This window comes from Canis aureus, chromosome 20 (assembly GCF_053574225.1).
Source record: "Canis aureus isolate CA01 chromosome 20, VMU_Caureus_v.1.0, whole genome shotgun sequence".
NCBI classification, from domain to species: domain Eukaryota; kingdom Metazoa; phylum Chordata; class Mammalia; order Carnivora; family Canidae; genus Canis; species Canis aureus.
The window spans coordinates 44,580,795-44,602,181 of NC_135630.1; the positions used below are offsets into that span (position 1 = coordinate 44,580,795).

The window sequence follows — 21,387 nt, forward strand, 5'->3', positions numbered from 1 at the left end:
GTTGGACTACTCAGAGTATAAGATAAACGTCTTTGAGTCTGTGATGTTACAAATAAATGATTGAATGAATTGGAGAGGAGACAAATCTATGCAGAACTCCAAATCTACTGTGCCCACAAGGAGATGGGGCAGAACTCTCCACTGTATAAGCATGGGATGTGCATAGTGACAGCCTTCCAAAGAGTGCAGTATGCAAATTTGGGAAAATGAGTAACTTTACAGTGCAGAAGCTTGACAGATACTATCTTAGCCAGGTGAGCAAGGTTAACAACAGGGATAAGTCATATTGATAAGTTTCATGTATTCTTGATATGAGGTGATGAAAGTAGCACTTTATAACTCATCTTTCTTCCTAAAATCCCTAACCCCAGTTTGATCATGAGAAAAACATCAAGGAAGTTCCAGTTGAGACACTTTTTACAAAATAACCTGACTAGAATTCTTTAAAAATGTCAAGGTCAGGGGTATCTTGGTGGCTCCGTTGGTTAAATGTCTGAATCTTGGTTTCAGCTCAAGTCATGATCTTAGGGTCCCTGTTTTGGGCTTCACACTCTGTGCAGTCTGCTGTCCCCTTCTCCATCCCCCTGCTTGCACACGCTCACTCTCTCAAACGAGTAAGGAAAATCCTAAAAAAATTTTTTTCCTTAGACAAGGAAAGTCTTAAGAAAGTGTCACATGTGAGAGGAGCCTAGAAATATGACTACTAAATATAATGTATCCTGGATTGGCTCCTGGAATAGGAAAAGGACATTAAATAAAAACTGAGGAAATTGAATATACAGATACTGACAGGATGATTCATAATAGCAAAAAAGTGGAACCAAGCTAAATATCAGCTGATGAATGGATAAGTATGACAAATTCATACAATGGAATATTATTAAGCCATAAAAACAAATGAATTTCTGATACATGGTATAACACAAATGAACCTAAAAAGTGTTATGCTTAGTGAAAGAATCCAAAAATAGGCCACATGTTACATGATACCATTTATATAAAATACCAGAATAAAAATTCATGAAAACAGAAAAAATTCAAATTCATGAAAACAAAGTTAGTTTAGTAGTTACCAGGGTCTAGGAGATGGGAGAAATGAGTGAATAACTGCTGTTGGGTAATGAGTTTCTTTTGGGGGTGATTAAAATGTTCTGCAGTTAGATAATGGTGATGTATAACTTGTAAGTATGCTAAAGACCACTGCAGTGTACATTTTAAAGTGGTGAGTTTTATGGTATGTAAATTATTGCATCTAATTTTTTTAAAACTAAGGAAATAAAAATATAAAACTAAGGAATAAAATATGAAATTCAGTTATTCAGAAAGGGGAGGGGAGGGCACTATACTCAAAATGTCCATGTTCTAAAAGACAGACTGGAAAACTTCAAGATTTGTTGAGATTAAAGAGGTATGGAAACTAAAGGCTGTGTATGATCCTTGACTAGATCCTTGACTAGATTGTGTATGGTGATGGGAAAAGGTTATAAAAGTCATTATTTGGTCCATTGATGAAATTGTAATAAGGATAGTTGGCTAGATTAAAAGTAATTTGATCAGTGTTAAAGGTAGTTTATGTAATCAGAATAGTTTGACTTTTGATTATATAAGAAAACATTTCTTAATTTCAGGAAATACAGATCTTTGGGGATAAAGGACATGGTGTATGTAACATGTTTTCACACTATTCAGAAAAAATGTGTGTGTATATTTATTGTATACATATACAGAGGAAAGAGATGGGTGTGATGAGGTAAAAGGTGAGTTTTGGCAAAGGGTGTAGATATATTTTGTATTCTTGAAAGTTTGTTTTGCTATAAGTTACGGAAAACCAAAGTTGAATGGTAAGTGTTAACAAAGATGTATAACATTGGGAACTATTATTACTCTAGGTAAAGATATAAATCTTTTGAAAACTTTGTAAAATAATTTGGAATATAACTTCAAAAAAATAGTCAATTGGTATTGTACATATCCTGATTCTGTTTTTAGGTATATGCCCTCAAAAAATTCCTCTACATTGCATCAGGAAACATACCCAATAATATAACAGGAACCTTGTATGTAATAGCCAGAAATGATGGGGGGTGTCTATCAGTGGAGAAGCGTTTTAATACAGCAGTGAAAATGAATAAACTACAGCATGTATCAGCATATGAATCTCAGAAAGAATGCCGAATAAAGAACAAGTCACTGAGGGGCTGAACCAGAAACATTTCATTTGTCTGAAGATTAAAACCAGGCTAAACTAAGCAATATATTGTTTGGGGCTAGACACATATGTGAGAAAACTACGTAGACAAGCAAAAGAATTAGTAGCTACTTGATGGGTGGGGTGCATGAGAGAAGGAGAGGCATGATCAGGGAGGCACATGGGAATTGGGAAAGTGCTGGTGATGTTTTGTTTATCTTAAGCTGTTTGGTGTGTAAACAAGTGTTCATGTTGTCTTTAGACTGCTTATAAATACTCTGGTTTGTATTATTTCTTAATTCAAAAAAATGATCACACAAAATTCTCCAAGCCAAAAAATAAAGGTTATAAGTCATTAAATGAACAAAGCAAGTTATAAAATAGTATGTATATTATTATTTTTGTTAAGAAATTGCATATGCTTCTATCTTTGTGTTTAAATGGACAGAGAAATAAGTCAGAATATAAACACTTTTCCATTATATGGAAACTTTTCCATTATATTTCTATCTATCTATTTCTGAAATCTGTGAGCATTTATTATCCAGATTCATGCTATGAAATTATATTTCTTTTATCTTTACTCCTGTTGAATAAAGGACTTTAAGGTTAGGGTCCATGTGTTATATTCTGTATTTTTTTTTAATTAGAAAAATAATAAAACAATTTCCATTTTGGGAAAACAGTAAAATAAACAAATTACTGGAAGGTCCCTATCAATATTTAGAAATGTTAGGTGAGAAAACCAAGTTACAAAACAGTATTTACATTAATACTTAGTTTAAGTATATAGTTTAATATTAATATTAAACTTAATTAATATTAATATTAGCTTAATATTAGTTTACTTAATATGTGTATCAGCATCTTTAAAAATTCTGGAATGAAAATGCTCTACCATTAACAGTTATTATCTCTAGATGCTATAATTTACAGATTGTTTTTATTTTCTTTGTATTTTCCTAATTTGCATGTATTACATATTGGAAACAAGGAAAAAAATGAGAGAATATTTATTAAAGACTGAAGTCCTTAATTGTTTTCAGTAATGTTCTTGCCATTGCGGGTAGTAGCTACTTACCTGGATGAGTAGGGCAAGATACTAAGAGAAGAGAGCTCTTGTCAACTCTTGTTATAGATGTGAGTTCAGTGGTGCAGAGGATTTTTTCTTCTTTCATAAATGGCTACTCAGTTCTTTGACAATTACATTGATCATTTGTGTAACTTTGTGCCTCCTTCAGGTGCTGCACTATCTGGCAGTACAGAAACCTGCAGACCTCGCTCGGCACCTGTTACCTTGTGTAATTCATGCAGCTGTACTCAAGGTAAAGGAAGAAGGTAAATGTCTTACTTGATTAGTCATTAGTTCATTTCCAAAATGAAAGTATATTTTGCTGACTTATTTAATAATGGCTTTGATATTTTTAAAAATAGAAAATCTGGAAAACATTTCTTCAGTTAAGAAGATTATAAAGCAGATAATAACCCATTCCAGTAAAGTTTTGCACTTCCCCAATCCAGAAGACAAGAAACTGGAAGTAAGTTTGCTGTAGTGTCAGGATCTTGCCAAGCGTTCTCCCTAGTTGGCAATGATTGTTTTAAAGATACATTTTTAAAAGGCTGCTTTCTTTTTGCTATTTTCCAATGTATGTCTCTCCCTTTTGCACTATCAGGAAATCATCCATCAAATTACTAATGTAGAAGCTATAATTGCCAGAGCCCGCTCACTGAAAGCCAAGTTTGGAACTGAGAAATGTGAACAAGAGGAGGAAAAAGAAGATCTTGAAAGGTAATTGGTATTTGAGTAACGTTTGTCTGCAATAGGAAAAGCCATCATTCTCTTTAGAACATTTTAATAGAATATTGGGATTCTTTTTTGTTACCCCTATATTATTTGTATTATTTGTAACAAGCATCAGCCAGAGACAGAGAAATATTTGGTTATCATAGACTTTGACCTCCCCTGTATTTCTGGGTATTTGCCAGGCATTTCCCCTCCTTCCACATTTAGAAATAAGTCTACCAGGTCTTCTTTCTACTAATGTCCTTGTTTGCTCTTGGAGATACGCCTGCAGTTCCCGTGGAAGAGCTGCTAGTCGCTCTTTGTTACTTGAAATGCACCAGAGCTTTGCTTTCAGCTCTCACTTTTCCATTACCACAGTCTGAGATGTTCTGAAATATTTCTGCTCAGTATTCCTAGTTATTTATTTAATTTTAAACAAGAATTTTGAAAGCAAATGTGCATATCCTGTGCACCTTGTGGACATGTTTTGAAAGAGTGACCAGATGGCCTCACCAGGATGTTACAGATGACCGGGTCAATCTTGTCTTCCTCCTGAGAGAGACTTGGCATCATTACCTGTCCGTATGAGTTCCTGTCCATTTTTACCTGTGGTAGTTGAAAGAACAATGTTGTTTTAATTGTGATAAAGTGTTTCCAAATTTGTTACTTTAGCAAATTGAATTCAATTGAATTAACTTTAAATTCTTTATCAGCCTTTTCAGAAATGAAATGGCATTATTGATGCTGAATAATTAATAGAATATGACAAGGCATGTGCTATCGCTCTTAACAAGTTCTTGTTGGAATTTTATACCTTCTGTGGAGTGAAATTTTCTCTTAGCTATCTTTGCTCTTGAAAACTTCATTTTTAAAAGAGAAGAATAATAAAAAAAATAAAAAAATAAAAGAGAAGAATACGCAATAACCAAGGGAATTGTTTCTAAAATAACAGTATGAATTAGTGGTGCAGGCATGGTGCCTTTGACTGTGATAGCTTCACATATGTTATCTGTGATGTATTTGGAGGTGTAGTGTTTCCACACATAATGGCATAGTTGAGGCTTTGCCCGCAAAATGTGTATTTTAAGCAGACATGCATGCACACACATATACACACCCACTTTAAAAGAATAGAAATGAGAAATATGGATTATTGTTCTGCTGTATGCATATAACTTGTTTTTTGTTGTCCAAAAATACTGTTTTGCTTTGAGAGAGCATGCACAAGCGCAAGTGGGAGTGGGGGAAGAGGCAGAGGGAGAGGGAGAGAATCTCATACTCCACACACAGTGTGGAGCTGAGTGTGGGGCTTGATCTCACAACCCTGAGATGACCTGAGCTGAAACCAAGAGTCAGATGCTTAACCTACTGAGGCCACCCAGGCACCCCCCAAATATTGTTTTAATTTTTTATTTACTGTAGTATTTTCTAAGTTTCTAGTCTGAAAGGAATAGATGCAGTGTTTCTTTTTACCCTTTGACAGAGGTGAGGTTTTTGTTTTTATAAATATGTATGTATGTATGTATTTATTTATTTGAGAGGGAGAATGTGCATGAGAGTAAGGAAGGGACAGAGGAGAGAATATCCAAGCAGATTCCCACTGAACATGGAGCCTAACATGGGCTCCATCTCATGACCCTGAAGTCATGACCTGAGCCAAAATCGAGTCCAGGGCTTAACCCACTGAGCCACCCAGCCAGCCCCAGAGATGAATTTTTTGAAAATGTTATGAAAACATTTGAAAAGCAGTAAGATCATCATTTGTCTGTTTTAATTCCAAATGTCGCTCTGTTTGTTATAAAAGTTCCACTCTAGCCTTAGTAGGTTTATCCAGTATCAGTTTGAGAATTTGTCCACAAAAATAATTGGGAGGACTGACCATGTGAACCAAGCAGCTTGCTTCTGTCCTGTCATTACCTCTCTCCCCTAGGTTTGTGAGTTGCCTTTTGGAGCAGCCTGAAGTTTTAGTCGTGGGTGCAGGAAGAGGACATGCCGGCAAAATCATTCACAAGCTGTTTGTGAATGCTCAAAGGGTATGTGAATTTCCTTATTGGCTGATCGTGATCTCTCCAGACCTCTACTCAGTAAGGTGCTGTTTTGATTCCCACACATGACTGATTCTTATAGCTGCTGAGTGGAAGTCTGAGCATTGGGTTCGAACATTAAAAAAAAACAATGACTGTCAACAGTGACTTCTAAGTCTTTGAAATCCGCTTGCTTTCTTACATGTGTAAGCAAAATTATAAGTATATTTTAGGATATAATTTTCCAAAGTTAGAAGAGTCTGAAATCCATTATTACGGAATATCATAAGGACTCGGTTAGCAATGGCCAGTGCTGTGTGGTAGGAAAAAATGTAGACTACTTTCAAATTAGAATAGAGATCAGTTTTACCAATTATAAATGCCTTGTACTACAAATGGATTCACAGTTTCACTTGTGAAGTTAGTTTATCTATTTTCGTCATGGTGAATTGATCTAAGGAAGAGCAAGATTTCAGATGTTTAGGACTACGGAAACAGGCTTTAGCACAGAAAGGAAGCCCAGTTTCAAAGATTATTTTAGCTATTACCGCTACTACTAAAAGTAAAGGTTCAAAAAAATATGTAGTACTTTCTGACATCTTGAAACCCTTAAAATTTGAATTTTTATGAAGGTGATGCTAGTTACACTTTGTGTGGATACTGTCTGTACTGATCATGTTTACTGGTTAAGATGATTTTCATGTCAGGGCTCATTAATATGGAAGATTATGATAAAAGTGTTAAAGAGTGTACTACAGACAGTCTCTGACTTACGATGATTTTACTTAGGATTTTCGGCTTTATGATGGTGGGGAAAAAAAGGGTGTTTAGTAGAAAGCATCATTTGAATTTTGGATTTTGGTCCTTTTTCAGGCTAGTAGTATATGCAGCACAATCCTCTTGTGATGCTGGGCAGGGGCAGCAGCATATCCCACTAAGCTATGAGATCTCGAGGACAAGCAGTTAATATAACTACTCTACCCAGATAGCCATTCTGTTTCTCACTCTCTGTACAATAATTAATAAATTATATGAGGTAGTTAACATTTTATTATAAAATAGGCTTTGTGTTAGATGATTTTGTCCAACTGTAGGCTTAAGTGAGTGTTCTGGACTTGGGTATGGTAGGCTAGGCTGAGTTACAATGTTTGGTAGGCTAGGTATAGTAAATGTATTTTCTTTCTTTTTTTTTTTTTTTTTTAAGATTTTATTTATTCATTCATGAGAGACATACAGAGAAAGAGAGAGAGGCAGAGACACAGGCAGAGGGAGAAGCAGGCTCCAAGCAGGGAGCCTGATGCAGGACTTGATCCTGGGATTCCAGAATCACGCTCCAGGCTGAAGGCAGGCGCTAAACGTCTGAGCCACCCAGAGATCCTCAGTAAATGTATTTTCAACTTAGGATATTTTCTACTTAGGATGGGCTTATTGGGGTGTAACCCAATTCTAAGTCAAGGAAGATATGTAAATATAAGGCTGCCCTTTGTCTGGAACTGTGATGACTTGAGAATGACCCACTTTTGAAAGTGTGATTATCAGAATCAAGAATTTTCATGGGTTTACATATGAAATAAAAACTGTAAAATCTCCTTGGAGTCTGTGTGGAGTATATCTAGTTAATATATTCAGTTTCATAGCCAGATGTACTGACCTGAATTTTTAGCAGGAATTGAAACCTGTGATTATTTATGGGATTGTTCCCTAACTTTAAGAATTTCAAGTTAAAAACCAAGTATTTTATTTCCTTATAAATTAGAGTTCTAGAAAACAATAGATGCTTACTTTGATTTATTTGTTTTTGTCTCTGGCATGAAATCAGGAACCAAGTTTGTTTCTGCTTCCTATATATCTTTCACCAGCTCACTAGCCAGAAGCTAATAACCACATTTCCTTGTCACCACCAATATGAATTTTCCCTCTTATTGCAGAAATTCTTTCCTCTGTCCTCATTTTTAAAAGCTTCTATGTTAAGAGAACTTGAAATTAAAGCATTTTTATTTATTTATTTTTATTTTTTATTTTTTAAAGCATTTTTATTTTTAATGCTGAGAGTATTACTTGTGAATATTTAAGCAAAATTATCTTCCCCAGAATGGAGATAGTGCCCCCCCCCACCAGAATGTCACTAAAGGCTCATTGTAAAATGTAGAATAATACAGAAAATTATAAAGGAAAACTTAATCACATTAATCTCACTACCCTCTGATCACTGTCAACATTTGACATGTAGTGTATATAAATACATCTATATTTTATAAAAACAGGATTATATTCTGTGATTTACTTTGTTATTCTTGTTTTCCTGTTAATTATCTTATTCCTTTAGTAAATGCAGGAGTGTATAATCTTTTCAATGGCCTTGTATAGCTAATCCCCTTTAAGGGATACTGAAATTGTACATTTTTCCCACATTATGTAATTATAAAAGATTTCAAATTGTCAAACCTTGTAGGGAATGTTTTTAGGAAATTGGCAGACTTTAATCCAAATAACAAGCACCTTGTTGGTACATTTTTTTTTTAAGATTGATTTATTTATGATAGACATAGAGAGGCAGAGACACAGGAGGAGGGAGAAGCAGGCCCATGCCAGGAGCCTGATGTGGGACTCGATCCCAGGACTCCAGGATCACGCCCTAGGCCAAAGGCAGAGGCTAAACCGCTGAGCCACCCAGGGATCCCTGGTTGGTACATTTCTGAACTCAGATCTTAAAAGTCTGGTTGATGTAAACCATTCAAGTTTATTTACATAACTTTTCTTTTCGTAATTAACTGACACTTTATATCAATTTTACTAATTAATCAAGATTTTAACTCTTTTAGAACATTATGAAATTTCAATGAGAATTTTGTATAGCATACAGCAATTTTACATGCTTAGAACTTTTTGCTTAAAATTATACATTTAAAAAATTATACATTTTAATAAACTTCATTCTGATTACATTTGTAATTGGTGGTGTATTCCACTGGAATTCAGCAAATAAACCACAGATTGGATTTTGCCTCAGTTTTATCAGTTTTGCCCATTAAATGACACTGTACGTTGCCTGTTGAACCATCAGATGCATGAGAAGTAGGATATGTCTGCTCAATATAACAGCTAGGTGTGTTTTATGTGGTGTGTATTTGTCTTGATATTCTTTTGATAGGATCATGTTCCTTAATGTAGTGCATGCTGTCTCTGAAATGATCTTGAAATCTCTTGTCTAGCTCTTTTAAAACCATCTTGCTCGTTTCCTTTTCATCACTGTTTCTTTTCTCACCTTTTCTCAAGCTGACTGAATCTTCTGATGAGGTAACAAAATAGCTTTTGTCCCTCATAGTTCCTTGTTCCTTCCCATCCCTCTAACTTCATAAGGTCATTAAGACTAACCACCTCTTTAACAGTCTAATTTGGCATACCTTTCATGCTGATGTTTAGTATAACATGATTTCGTATTTCCATTGCCAAAACAATACTCTTTTTTTTTATATTGATGGTGTTATGAAAGAAATCAAGTAATTAGAGAAATGAAAAAAGTATATTGATCAAGGTTGAAATGAAAGCTCTAATTGGATTTTTTAATGCAATTTTAATGCAAAAAATAGATGCCTTTAATACTAAGAACTTCTCTTTTGTGGCCATTGCTGTATTACATGGACCTGTATCACTTCTTTATCACCTTAGCCGCTCAGCAAACAAAACCAGTGTCCCCAGTTTTAATTTGTCAAGTGAACCTTAAAAAGAAATGAAAGAGTGGAGATAAAAACCATTTTCCCAGACTCTGGGGAGAAGCAGCTCCTTACTGGACTGAGGACATCAGACTTGAACTTGGGTTGTTGCTAGAAGAAACGTGTAGAAACCAGTACTACACTTTCCCTCTTCATCAGATGTCGGAATATGGCCCTCACTTTTCAAAGCAGATTGCTTGGCAGTCATTATCTCTTTGTCTCTGTCACCAGTTTATTTGTAATCTCTGGCTGCTCATGCAGTGTTTCAAGCTTCTTGCTTTTTCTGTGTTTTTGAGTAATCATAACATGGCTGACTGCATTACTGAGTAATGTAGAACATTTTTTTATGTATATGTCATGTTTATTCATCTGTCCTTCAAAATGATCGAAGTTTAGCATTGGACTTGCTCTTGAATTTAGCATTTGATTCTGTTCAAGGCTGCAGCCGTGGCTCCACCAGAGGAGGAACTGAAGAGAATGGGCTCTCCAGAAGAGAGAAGGCACAACTCGGTGTCAGACTTCCCCCCTCCTGCTGGCCGGGAACTCATTTTGCGCACCACTGTGCCACGCCCGGCTCCATACTCCCGTGCTCTGCCTCAGCGCATGTACAGTGTTCTCACCAAAGAGGATTTCAGACTTGCAGGTGCCTTTTCATCAGATACCACCTTCTTCTAATTCTTCTAGAGCAACCTCATTTATGGCTTCAGAGACTGTGCTGACCACTCCTGTGGGAGCAAGGTTGTGCCAGTCAGAACTTGAGAGGCCATGAAGAGGACCTGTCCAGTCTCATGATCAGGAATCATACCAGCATCTGAAAGACTTTCCAGCACCGTGCTTGGGCTTTTTTGTATCTTGGTTGGGTCAGAGAGAATGAGCTTGAGCTATTGAAAGATATGTTCCCCAAAGAGATGGCCCTTGTTTGACTAGGGATCTTAGGTAGGAGTTGGGGGGATGTGCAGGGACCAGAAAAGCAACACGAGCTCTCTGTACTCACTCATTTATTCTTTCCCATGGGAAAAGTGGGCTTGTGCTCATTTATTCTTTCCCGTGACTATCTTGTGCTTGTGCTCATTTATTCTTTCCCGTGACTATCTCTTAGGCTGTCGCCTTGCATTCACAGTCTGTATAAACACATTTGTTACATGTGTTAGTATCAGGTATGCAAAACAGAGTATCTATTAATTGGGATTTCTGGATATTTTGGTGGTAGCTTCTTTTCCCAGAATCTGTGTTTTTGAAATACTAAATGACATTGTTTATTCAATCATCTAGTGGCCATTTAATTGTACTAATTAACTTTTGATGAGTATTTCGAATATTCTAGGAGAAAACCTAGAATTTCATAGTTTATGTGTTTTTCCATGTTAACTATGACCTAAATGTATTCCTTCTGATATAACTATATATTAAATGTCACTGCAAATTAGTTTTATACCTTACCTTGTAAGGTTTGTTTCTCTTGTTTTGTTTTTGGTTGCAGTAAGATGCCAACCTGCAAACTGTTCCCATCTCTTGCGGTACAGCATGCATTCCTTTTGTGATTGTTGGCTAGATACTATATTTAATGGAGTAGAGATGAGCACATGCTACAAATATAACTTTGGAACATAGAGATTATCATGTCGTTAGTATAATTTGGTGTATGTGCTAATGTAATGAATACAAGATTATTTCAGTGAACTATTTTGCTTTTGTGTTTTAGTTAAAATGAAAATAATCGTTGGGGATATATAGCACCCAATAGAAGAATAAGAGCAACATATTTCTAGTTATGTGGTGATCAAGATTTATTAAGTCTCTGTTGCTATTTGGCCTCTGTTCAGTCTGAAATCTATTTTTAGGCCTAAACTTCCCATTTTAATCCAAAACAAAAAATGATTATCTGAAGCATAGACTTTGCCTCTGTAATTTAAATAATTAATAGAGCTGTGTAAACCTAATTATATTATTTTTGTAATAAAAAGTGTACATATATATGTCTGTGTGCACATATATATGTATATATGTATATATGAAGTAGGGGAGGTCCTGATTGGTCCTGATTTGCCTCCCAGCCTTCACAGTGCTTTTCTCTGAGATGCTGGACTTGACTGCTGCTGGTAAACCATACAGATCAGGCCTGAGTACTGAGCACTGTATCAAGTAGAAAATGGATCTTTCAAGGACAGGATTTGTCTGCTTTCCAGTGAGGAAGTTAAAGCAAAGAAACGTTTTTTAAAGAGAGGTTGGACTTTAAAATGTCATTGTAAATCTAATAAAAAGAAAAGTCTTGCTTTCTCTGGCTACTTTTCTTTTCTCTCCTCTGGTGGGCGCTTTGGTCTTATTTCAGTTAGTTTTATGCTGTCTCACATCTTCCTAAATATTTGCAGCCTGCTGAGTCTTGCAGGGGTCTCAAGAACGCTCTCTGTGCCTTCTTTTTTAGTGGCAGTTACCCCACTTTACTTTTATTATAGTTATGTTTATTTCACAGATATTTTTAAGCACCTGCTTTCAGGCACTATACTAGGCAGTAAAGATAAAACATAGCAGTACACTCCTTCCTTTTCAGTGACCTTTCTGTCATGTAGGGAAGGTTGATGCTACATTGCCATAAAATGGAGAGTATAGTTAACTCATCTGTGAACTGGAGGTCCAGCATTTATTGTATAAATTCATTCATTCAGTAGCAACAGAGAGTAATACATGCATTATTAGTGAATAATGTGTCTAATAATAAGGTATTATAAGAGAGGTTTTTTTACTCAGGCTTAGGGATCAGGAATATCTTCATAGAGGTAATTTCTAGGTTGGGACCAGAAGATGCGTAGGAGCTGATGAAGAGTTGGAAAAATATTGTAAATTGCTTGCAAAGAAGAACTATACCCTGTCCACTTGTGGATAATTTATTGTGATATTGCCGCTGCTCCCCCATGAAGTGGAATTTACTTTGTATATTTGGACATTACTTGTCTGGAGTTAGCCATGCCTCTTTGGTCACTGGAGTATTAGCAAGTGTGACACAGGTGGAGACTTGGAAAGTACTTGTGCCTCAGGGTTTCCCTCTCTTCCTCTGGGAACCCTGAGATTTGCAAAGAAGCCTGATGAGGGAAGAGAGAGTTAGGTGGTTTGTTATGTAGCAAATATGACCTGATGCTGCAGGGGATGGGAAGAGTGTCACAGGTAGGGAAAACAGAATGGGCAGAAACTCAGAGAAATAAGGAAACATATCTTTGGAGAATGGCCAGCCTTTCAATTTGCTGGGAGTGAAAAGAGAAGAAATGATGTTTGTTAGGTCACCTGACATGAAACTGAGAAGTTCTGTGTTCAGCACTACCACAAGTTTGGGCCTTATCTTCAGGGCTAGGTCGTGACTCATTGAAGAGGTTTGTGTGTGTGTTTGTTTTAAAGATTGATTTTTAGAGAAATAACATAAGAGAATGGGGGAAAGGGGAGGGGCAGAGGGAGAGGAGTCTTAAGCAGACTCTGCCCTGAGCTGGGAGTCCAGCCTGGGGCTCCATCTCACAACCCTGAGGTCATGACATGAGCCAAAGCCAGGAGTCGGTCACTTAACCGACCAAGGCACCCCAGTCATTGAAGAGTTTTAAGCAAAGGAGTGACATGGTGGGTTTCAGACCGCACTGTAGCAGGGCAAATGGATTGGAGAGGCTAAGAGACCATATACACATCCTGGATCTCATGAGAAATTGGAAAGTCACAGTTATATCAGTGTCTTGGGTTTTTTTGTTTTTGTTTTTTGTTTGTTTTTTAAATTTTATTTATTTATGATAGTCACACAGAGAGAGAGAGAGAGAGGCAGAGACACAGGCAGAGGGAGAAGCAGGCTCCATGCACCGGGAGCCCGACGTGGGACTCGATCCTGGGTCTCCAGAATCGCGCCCTGGGCCAAAGGCAGGCACTAAACTGCTTCGCCACCCAAGGATCCCTGTTTTTTTGTTTTTAAATCCTCTGTGCTTTGTAATGTGCTGTAAATAGCCTGACAAATGCTTGTGGAATCAACAGGAAGCGTCCTCACGCTGGGACCCTCCCACACCTATAAATTCCTATAGCACCATAATAATTCAGATATTCTATGTATTTATATTTATATTCATGAGTTCAGCAAATGTTTGTTGAGTGCCAACTATGTGCCAGGTACTTACTGTCCTGGGAATGGGGATACAGCAGTAAATGGCAGATAAAAGACCCTCATAGATACTATTTATACTATTTTTAGGGACACCAACTATAAACGAATTATCTAAGGGGAGGCAGAGTGCTTTTTTATTTTATTTATTTATTTATTTATTTATTTATTTATTTATTTATTTATTTAAAGATTTTTTTTTTATTTACTCATGAGAGACACAGAGAGGCAGAGACACAGGCAGAGGGAGAAACAGGCTCCACACAGGGAGCCTGACGGGGGACTCGATCCAGGGTCTCCAGGATCACGCCTTGGGCTGAAGGCGGCGCTAAACTACTGAGCCATCCGGGCTGCCCAGCAGTGTTTTTTAGACAGGTGATAAGGAAACATCCATGAGATGGTGGCATTTGAGTAGAGACCTGAAGGAAGTGAGTGAACAGGCCTTGTGAGAGTCTGGGAGATGATTCCAGACAGAGAATGGTACATGTAAAGCCCTGAAGTGGGAGTGGGAGTAAACGTGGTAAGTTGAAGATACAGATGAAAGGCCAGTGTGGTTAGAGTAATAAGCAAAAGGTAGGAAGTGGAGGAAAGAAAGTCAGGACAAAGGTTCAAGGACCAAATTACACAATTAGGAATTTGGGTTTGCTTCTTGATTGAAAAGGAAGCCAGTGGAGATTTTCAGCAGGGGGTATTATGATCTGACATTTATAGAATTCTTACCCTGGCTGCAGAATGAATACACTGTAGAGACGGGTAGAAGTAGTGAAACTCCTTAGGAGAGCTGGTGGTTTGGACTGGGATGGTCACAGTGGAGGGGCTAAAACGTAAGCAGGTATGCTGTATATTTTCAAAACAATGCACAAAATTTGCTGATGGAATGCATGAGGGTATGAGAAAGCCAAGGATGACTTGAAGGTTTGTGGCCTGAGTAACTGAGTGAATGATGCAGTCGTTTACTCAGATGTGGAAGACTGAGGCAAGAGCATTTTGGGGGGTGGTGTAAGGTTCTGAGTTAGGATATGTTAATTTTGATAGAGCATCTAGATCCTTGTGGTGGAGCCAGCCGTTAAGATGGCTCCCACTGATCCTTGCCTCCTGGTATTCACACCCTAATGTGAATCCCCACCCCCCACATTTGACCAGTGAACATGGAGGAAGTGTTGATACGTGATTGATCTCTAAGATGAGGTTATAAAAGCTGTTGCAACTCCTGTTCTGGCTGCTTGTTCTTGTGTGCATGCTCTCTCTCTCTCTCTCTTCCCCCCCCCCCCCCTCATCCCTTGCTCTGGGGGCGGGGGGGAAGTCCACTTACATGTCAGAAACAACCCTGAGAGCTCACATGGGGAGGAATTGAGGGCTCCTGCCAACAGCCTTGTGAGTGAGCTTGGAAGTGGATTCTCCTCAGTCTCAGGAACTGCAGCCTCCTGAGGCACCTGGCACCAGAAGTACCCAGCTGTGCTGCTCCTGGATTGCTGACCCTCAGAAATGGGGTGAGATGATGATTTTATTTTAAACTAAGTTTGGGAACAGCTTGTTTCACAGCAAAATAACAAAATACCCAAGTGATTATGTCATTTTGGGGTTTCAAGAAAAGATTAGAACTTCTGCAGTAAAGTGAGAAATTTAGATATAGACAGTACTTAAGCACAGACATTGGGAAGAGGTCTGGAGATTGAACCAGAGATCAGGAAGAAGGAGGAGGACTGCCAGAGGAGACTAAGAAAGGAGCAGGTGTTGAGATGGAAAGAAAACCTTAAGTGTGATGTTCCAGAAGCTAGGAAGGAAAATATTTGAAGGTGGTGGGTGTTGATCAACTGTGTCAAATGCCATTGAGATGTCAAATAAGATGAGAGCTCAGAATTGATTGTTGCATACCTGTGGGTGCAGAGTAGCAATTGCATGCAGAAAGGAATCCAGTTCTTACTGGGAAGAGTAGAGAAGCGATTGGCTGGAGGGAAGCTGGGTGCATTTAGCACTCCTACTCAAACCAGATGGGGTTGTGGTTGCTGTGCACTGTTCATTGCTGGGAGCTTGAGGGCATGGGGTATCTGGGGTAGAGTGTTACGTAGGGTAGGATAGAGGGCAAGAGCATGAAGCCACTGTTCCAAGCCAACTGTAACCGTCTTCCCTGCCTCACTCTTGTTGCCAGCTCCTCTCCTCTGGCACACAGGGTATGGATAGGGCTTTTAGCACTCAACAAATGCTGAATGGATGAATGCCTCTTGATGGCAAGGGAGGCCCCAACGTTATGTTTGAATCATCTGGACTCTAATTTTTGGCCATTGGGCACTGTGAAACCAGAATATTTCAGAACGTGAGCTCTTGGAAGTCAGAGGACTGCTGCCAGCATTTCTCTAACTCTGAGAAGTGGGACATGGCATCAGCCTATATAAATGGGCTTGGCTAATTCTTGAAATACAGAATAAAGCTAGTTCATTTTAGCATGCCTTCTTTGCCAGCAGTTTTCCCTTGGCAGCTTGTGATGTCTGACAGGTGGTCACGGATATATCTTCCTCAAATGAACACTCATCTGTTGCAGGGAGCATTCCTGGGGTGAGCTTACCAGCCAAGGAAGGTGGTTGAGTAAAAGGCCCTACTTGGCCCCTCGTCAGAGAAGACAGACCGTGGCCCAGTGTGATGGATCTGTGGGGAGCACTCCTCTTGTCCCCTCTGTGTGGCCCTTCTCGGTAGTGGGGGCCTCTGACAGTTATTGACAGAAACCTTGATTTCAGCTCAGAGGCACACATCCCTCTGCTGCTTTCCAATTGGATGAGCCTTTCTAAGGAACTACATTTCTTCCCTCTCCAGTTGATAAAAAGCTAGAATTTTTTCCCAGGTAAAACCATGATAGAATATCCTTTGTTTAAGTTTGCAGGTTTGTCTTCATCATGTCCCAGAATAAAGTGGATGAATGGCTTGTGAGGGAGATGTGCAGGCTGGGCTGGCTCATGCTGGAGGAGCCGCTAATTGGGTTCAAAGCTGGTAAGTTGAGACTCTGCAGTTCTAAGCTTGTGATAAGAAGTATTCCCCAGGGAAGAGAAACAGAATTAGTCACTATATTTGTTTCCTAAGGCTTCTGTAACAACGTATCACAAACTGGCAGCTTAAAACAGCAGAAATTCATTGTCTTACAGTTCTGGAGGCTACAAGTTTGGGATCAAGGTGCTGGCAGGACCAGGCTCCCTCTGAAACCTGTAGGGGAGAATCCTTTCTTGCGTTTTCCTAGCTTCTGGTGGTTGCTGGCCATCCTTGCTCTTCCTTGGCTGGCAGCTGTAGAACTTCAGTCTGTGCCCGTGTTGTCACATGGCCCTCTCTCTTTTGTGTCTTTGTCCTCTTCCTATGACACCAGTATGACCTCGTCTGAACTTATTACATCTGCAGTGACCCTGTTTCCAAACCTCACACTCTGAAGTACTAGAGTTTTAGGACTTCAGCATGCCTTTCTTTTTTGGAAGGGGGCAGGGTCATAATTCAACACATAAAAGCGTTCAGAAGCCATCCAGTGGGACAGATGCCCATCTCTAGTTTGTGGTGGGCCACGGAGCATGATGTGTAAAAGCATAGGCCTCCCTCCAGAGAAATGAGTTTTATTCTCTGCCACCTTTGATCACCCGGAAGACACTGGGCTGGTACCTAAAGTCTTCCTCTGCCAAAATGGGGACAAAAATAAGTATCCCAACACATTGTAACAAAGTTAAACAAGATACTATCTAAAAAATGCCCAGCATGGTATAGGTAGTTATTTAATAGAGACAAGCTCTTTAAAGGAACTGTACTTTAAAGTGGTACAACTAGGGGTGAATGAATGGTTGGTTAACTATTGTTTAACGCGAGGACACACCTACCCAGCCAGTGTTCCTAGAGATGATGGCCCAAATAGCCCCGTTGCACGGAGTGACTCCAAAATCACCTACCATCTCATCAAATGAACTGATTGCTTTTAATCCCCTTTCTCCCTCCTTGGGTCACAGGCTCCATATTTAATAGCTGAGTACACCGTGTCAAGACAGAGGACTAGGGTGGGAAGTTGGAAAGAGTTGAGACACATTCCAGGCTGAGGGGCTTATCTGAGTCTTGCAGACATGGTGCCGGTGTTGGTGTGGCCAGGGCAAAGAGTGAGATGAAAGAGAGGCAAGGTAGCAGAGGAAGTGGTGGTAGGTTCCAGAGTCTTCCTTCCCTGTGAGAACTTGGACCTTGTCGAGTGACAGTGGAGGAATTCAAAAGATTTTTTAGTGAGAGAGGAGCAGGATTGGACTCGGACCTATACGAGCTGCAGTGATACCCACAAGGGATGGCAGTGGCCTTGAGTTGTATGGTTATGATGGAGTAAGAGATTCAGCAGGTGACACCGACAGGACTTGGTGAAGCTCGGGAGGTGGTTAGTGAAGGCTGACGTGTCTTGGATGCCCAGCTCTGACCTGAGGGGTACGTCATCAGCCCAAGCACAGCCACTTGCAGTGTAGCCCTGTCCCAACACCTCCAGGAAAACTGCTCTGTCCACACTCTAGGGAGATCTGCATCCTTTCTGTTACATGACCCATGGTAAAACGATGTCTGAGGAAATGTCCATTATGTACAGCATCCAGGAGTCCTCAGTCTTACCAGTTTGCTAATGACCTGGAAGGAGAATGAGCCCAGTGCCACTCACCTTTCCTTAAGCAGCCTCCTCTGAACACAAACACACCTGCTTGTGTTAAGCCTTTGTCAGGAAAGTGCCATCGGCTCCCTCCACGGCTAGTCAGAGCTGATGAACAAGTGATGGGACACAGATCAAAACTTTTCTTAAGTTCTTCAGCCATTTGACAGTTTGAGTAAATAATGACTTCTCGGTGCTATTTATTCACATTCTTCTTTCTCAGCCCTATTTTTGGCCCAGAACACTCTTTATTTTTGTCCATGTTACATAATGAGGGAACTGCATTCTTAGTAACCCACTGTCACTCCTGTGTTATCTTGCCTACATGAAAAAAGGAAGTATTTCTGGAGTGTGAATTTCCCAAACGTTCTCAACTATTCTGGGCCTGAAGGCATAACGTCATGGAGGGAGGACTACAGCGGGGGAGAGGGCCCAGTCTTCCTCAGCTGAGGCTGAAACCTGGTCCTTGGAAGCTGGCGGGAAATGTCCTGCATGCCCTGCTCTCCCTGGCCAAACGGCAAGAGCTCCTCTCTGCACAGTTTTACATTTTCAGCAGCTGACTCACGTGCCTAGGAATACTCTTAATTGTTGTTTTTCATTTATGTTGCTTCAGGATATTCCAAAGATCAGTGACAAAAATGACCACAAGCAAATGAAACGCTCTTCTTAAGCAGTCTAGTGATAGGTTGAACCCCTATAGGGGGTCAAAATAGGAAAGCAAAGCTTGTTCCCAGCTGGCCATCAGGAGGCTTGTGTAGCTTCATTGGATACGGCATAAGAAGGCAGCTTCCTTGGAATGGGTCTGTTGCTCAGTCCCAACTGGATGTGTCTCGGCTGAGCCATTGAAGGTCTATAAAAAAACCAAATCCGTCCAAAGAGCCCAGTAGTTTATCTCATGCCATCTGGCTTGAGAGCCAGACACATTTCCTTCATGGGTTTAGGGAATTCCCCAAGAGTATCCTGGTTGGAAACTGTTTCGGGAAGCTGTTGTATGACCAACCTGTGGGAAAAGCTGACCTGCCGCTAAGCATAGGGGCTGCTGGAGGCAGCCCAAGGACTGCTGTACTGTCCTAACGGGGACAGGTCAGCTCAGCAAGCCTGGTGAGAAGGTCAGGGTATAGGTAATCCTCATCATTGAAGATTTCATCTGAAACTTTTGCAAACAGTCAAATCATACATGACCTCAAATCAGGCAGTTGTCCCACAATTAAATAAGTGAATCCAGAGTTTCTCAAGCACAAGTCATGTATGGTGTATCTTAAAGGAACAGCTTCTTACAGACCCTGGCATTTATCTTCAGATCATTCAGCAACGCTGTGGTAGGAATTTCAACTGCAAATGTGTGCACCCCAGTCTTCATGTGAGTCAGAATAGCTGGTAGTCATTGCTCAGCCTATCAGTGAAATGAAAACAAAACAAAACAACAAAATAGTAACACTTTTAAGAAGGATCACAGAACCCAAAAGACCCTGTGGTGTGATAAAGGTCTATGGAACCTGTCAGATGTGGTAGAGAGCTACTTCCAGGTAGAAACCCAGCATGTTAGCTTAATCACAATCCTGTATTAAATGGACAACACCGAGCTGAAACTTTATACATCCATTTCAAGAGTTTACTGCACATAAGGTGCTCCCTGCTTGTGAAGGAATGGGCATGGGCCCATGGGTGCAGGTGTTCTGCTAGCCCTCCTCCAACTCTGTGGAGAAGACAGTTCTAAGTTTGTGCCATCCAATGTGCTCTTTGGGGTTCATGATGGGAGGAGCTGAAGAGGTGGAAACCCACCAGGCTGTGAGAGCAGCATACATAAGGGCCTGGACAGATGCATGGGAAGGTCAGAGGTTCACTTCATTCAGGTCTTGGATGTAGCATGTGGTGGCCATGACATGTGGTTACTTGTCATTTTTCTGGTGCTGGGGTTTGAATTATGCCTAGAGGCAAGAAGGCTAGTGAATAACTCTGGCTGGCTACCCAGCATCTGCCTTACTTTCTGTGTTCACATAGGTTCTGTGTGAAATATTGGCCCTGTAAAGGAAGAAAGCCAGAGAGGAAAAAGAAAAAAGTTAAAAAAAGGATGACTGAATGTTTGTGCCCCCCCCCACCCCCCCAATTCATGTTGAAGTCCTAAACCCTGGTGTGGTGGTTTTAGGAGGTAGGGCCTTTGGGGCATGAGTAGGTCATGAGGATAGAGCCTTCATGAACAGGATTTGTCTCCTTATCCAAGAGACCCCAGAGAGCTCTCTTTCTTTCCGCCGTATGAAGACACAATGATAAATCAGCAGTCAGCAACCCAGAAGAGGGCCTTCACTAGAACCTGACCATGCTGGCACCATGATCGGAGGCTTCCAGCTTGCAGAACCATGAGATACAGATGTCTGTTGTTGACAAGTCATCCAGTTTATGGTATTGTATTACAACTGCCCTAGCTGACCAAGGTAGAATGGCTTTGGTTAGTGACGTAGTTATATACAATGAATATAATATAGTATTTAGTGGCGGAACTTTGTATATGACTTTGGGCTTCTATTTACAAAATCATTAAAGGTTGCACATTCTTCAGTTTCATAGGAAAACTTGTTAGTGGAATTTACTTGAGTTCTTTGGATTGCTATGTGGGAAAGTAGCTTTAAAATTTTAGAGTAAGGAAGGACACCTGGATTTTTAGTGTAAGGAGATCTTAGTAAAGACACAATACGAACCATAAAGGAAAAGATTGATTAATTTGGCTACATTAATGTTAAAAACTACTTTTCATCAAACACCATAAAGAATATGAGAAGAGAAACTATAAGCTGGAAAATGGGACTTGCACACAATCAACATGAATTAGTGTCCAAAACATTTAAAAATCTTCCCCACTCCACCTCCATGAATTAGGATTTACCTAATTCCATTTAGGTAAATTTACCATTTAGGGTTGAAA

General features: G+C 39.7%; 1 protein-coding gene and 1 long non-coding RNA gene across 8 annotated transcripts in view; both read left to right on the forward strand.

The window, feature by feature from the left end:
• Positions 1 to 11,985, forward strand: part of RAB3GAP1 (RAB3 GTPase activating protein catalytic subunit 1) — a 96,953-nt gene extending 84,968 nt beyond the window's left edge. For 4 of the 7 annotated variants that reach the window (XM_077861520.1, XM_077861521.1, XM_077861526.1 and 1 more), the window contains 6 exons: positions 3,430 to 3,526; positions 3,623 to 3,726; positions 3,862 to 3,977; positions 5,902 to 6,004; positions 9,272 to 9,292; positions 10,147 to 11,985. In XM_077861520.1, the coding sequence (XP_077717646.1) occupies positions 3,430 to 3,526; positions 3,623 to 3,726; positions 3,862 to 3,977; positions 5,902 to 6,004; positions 9,272 to 9,292; positions 10,147 to 10,383 (678 nt within the window). In that variant the 3' untranslated portion in view covers positions 10,384 to 11,985. Of the gene's footprint in view, positions 1 to 3,429; positions 3,527 to 3,622; positions 3,727 to 3,861; positions 3,978 to 5,901; positions 6,005 to 7,199; positions 7,585 to 9,271; positions 9,293 to 9,664; positions 10,042 to 10,146 lie in introns of those variants that run through there. The other 3 variants (XM_077861522.1, XM_077861524.1, XM_077861525.1) reach the window with 3 other exon arrangements.
• A 131-nt stretch (positions 11,986 to 12,116) lies between these two features.
• LOC144291761 (uncharacterized) overlaps positions 12,117 to 21,387 on the forward strand; it is a 43,419-nt gene continuing 34,148 nt past the window's right edge. The window contains exons 1-2 of the long non-coding RNA XR_013359230.1: positions 12,117 to 15,321; positions 16,707 to 16,813. This is a non-coding gene — a long non-coding RNA (uncharacterized LOC144291761). The remainder of the gene's footprint in view (positions 15,322 to 16,706; positions 16,814 to 21,387) is intronic.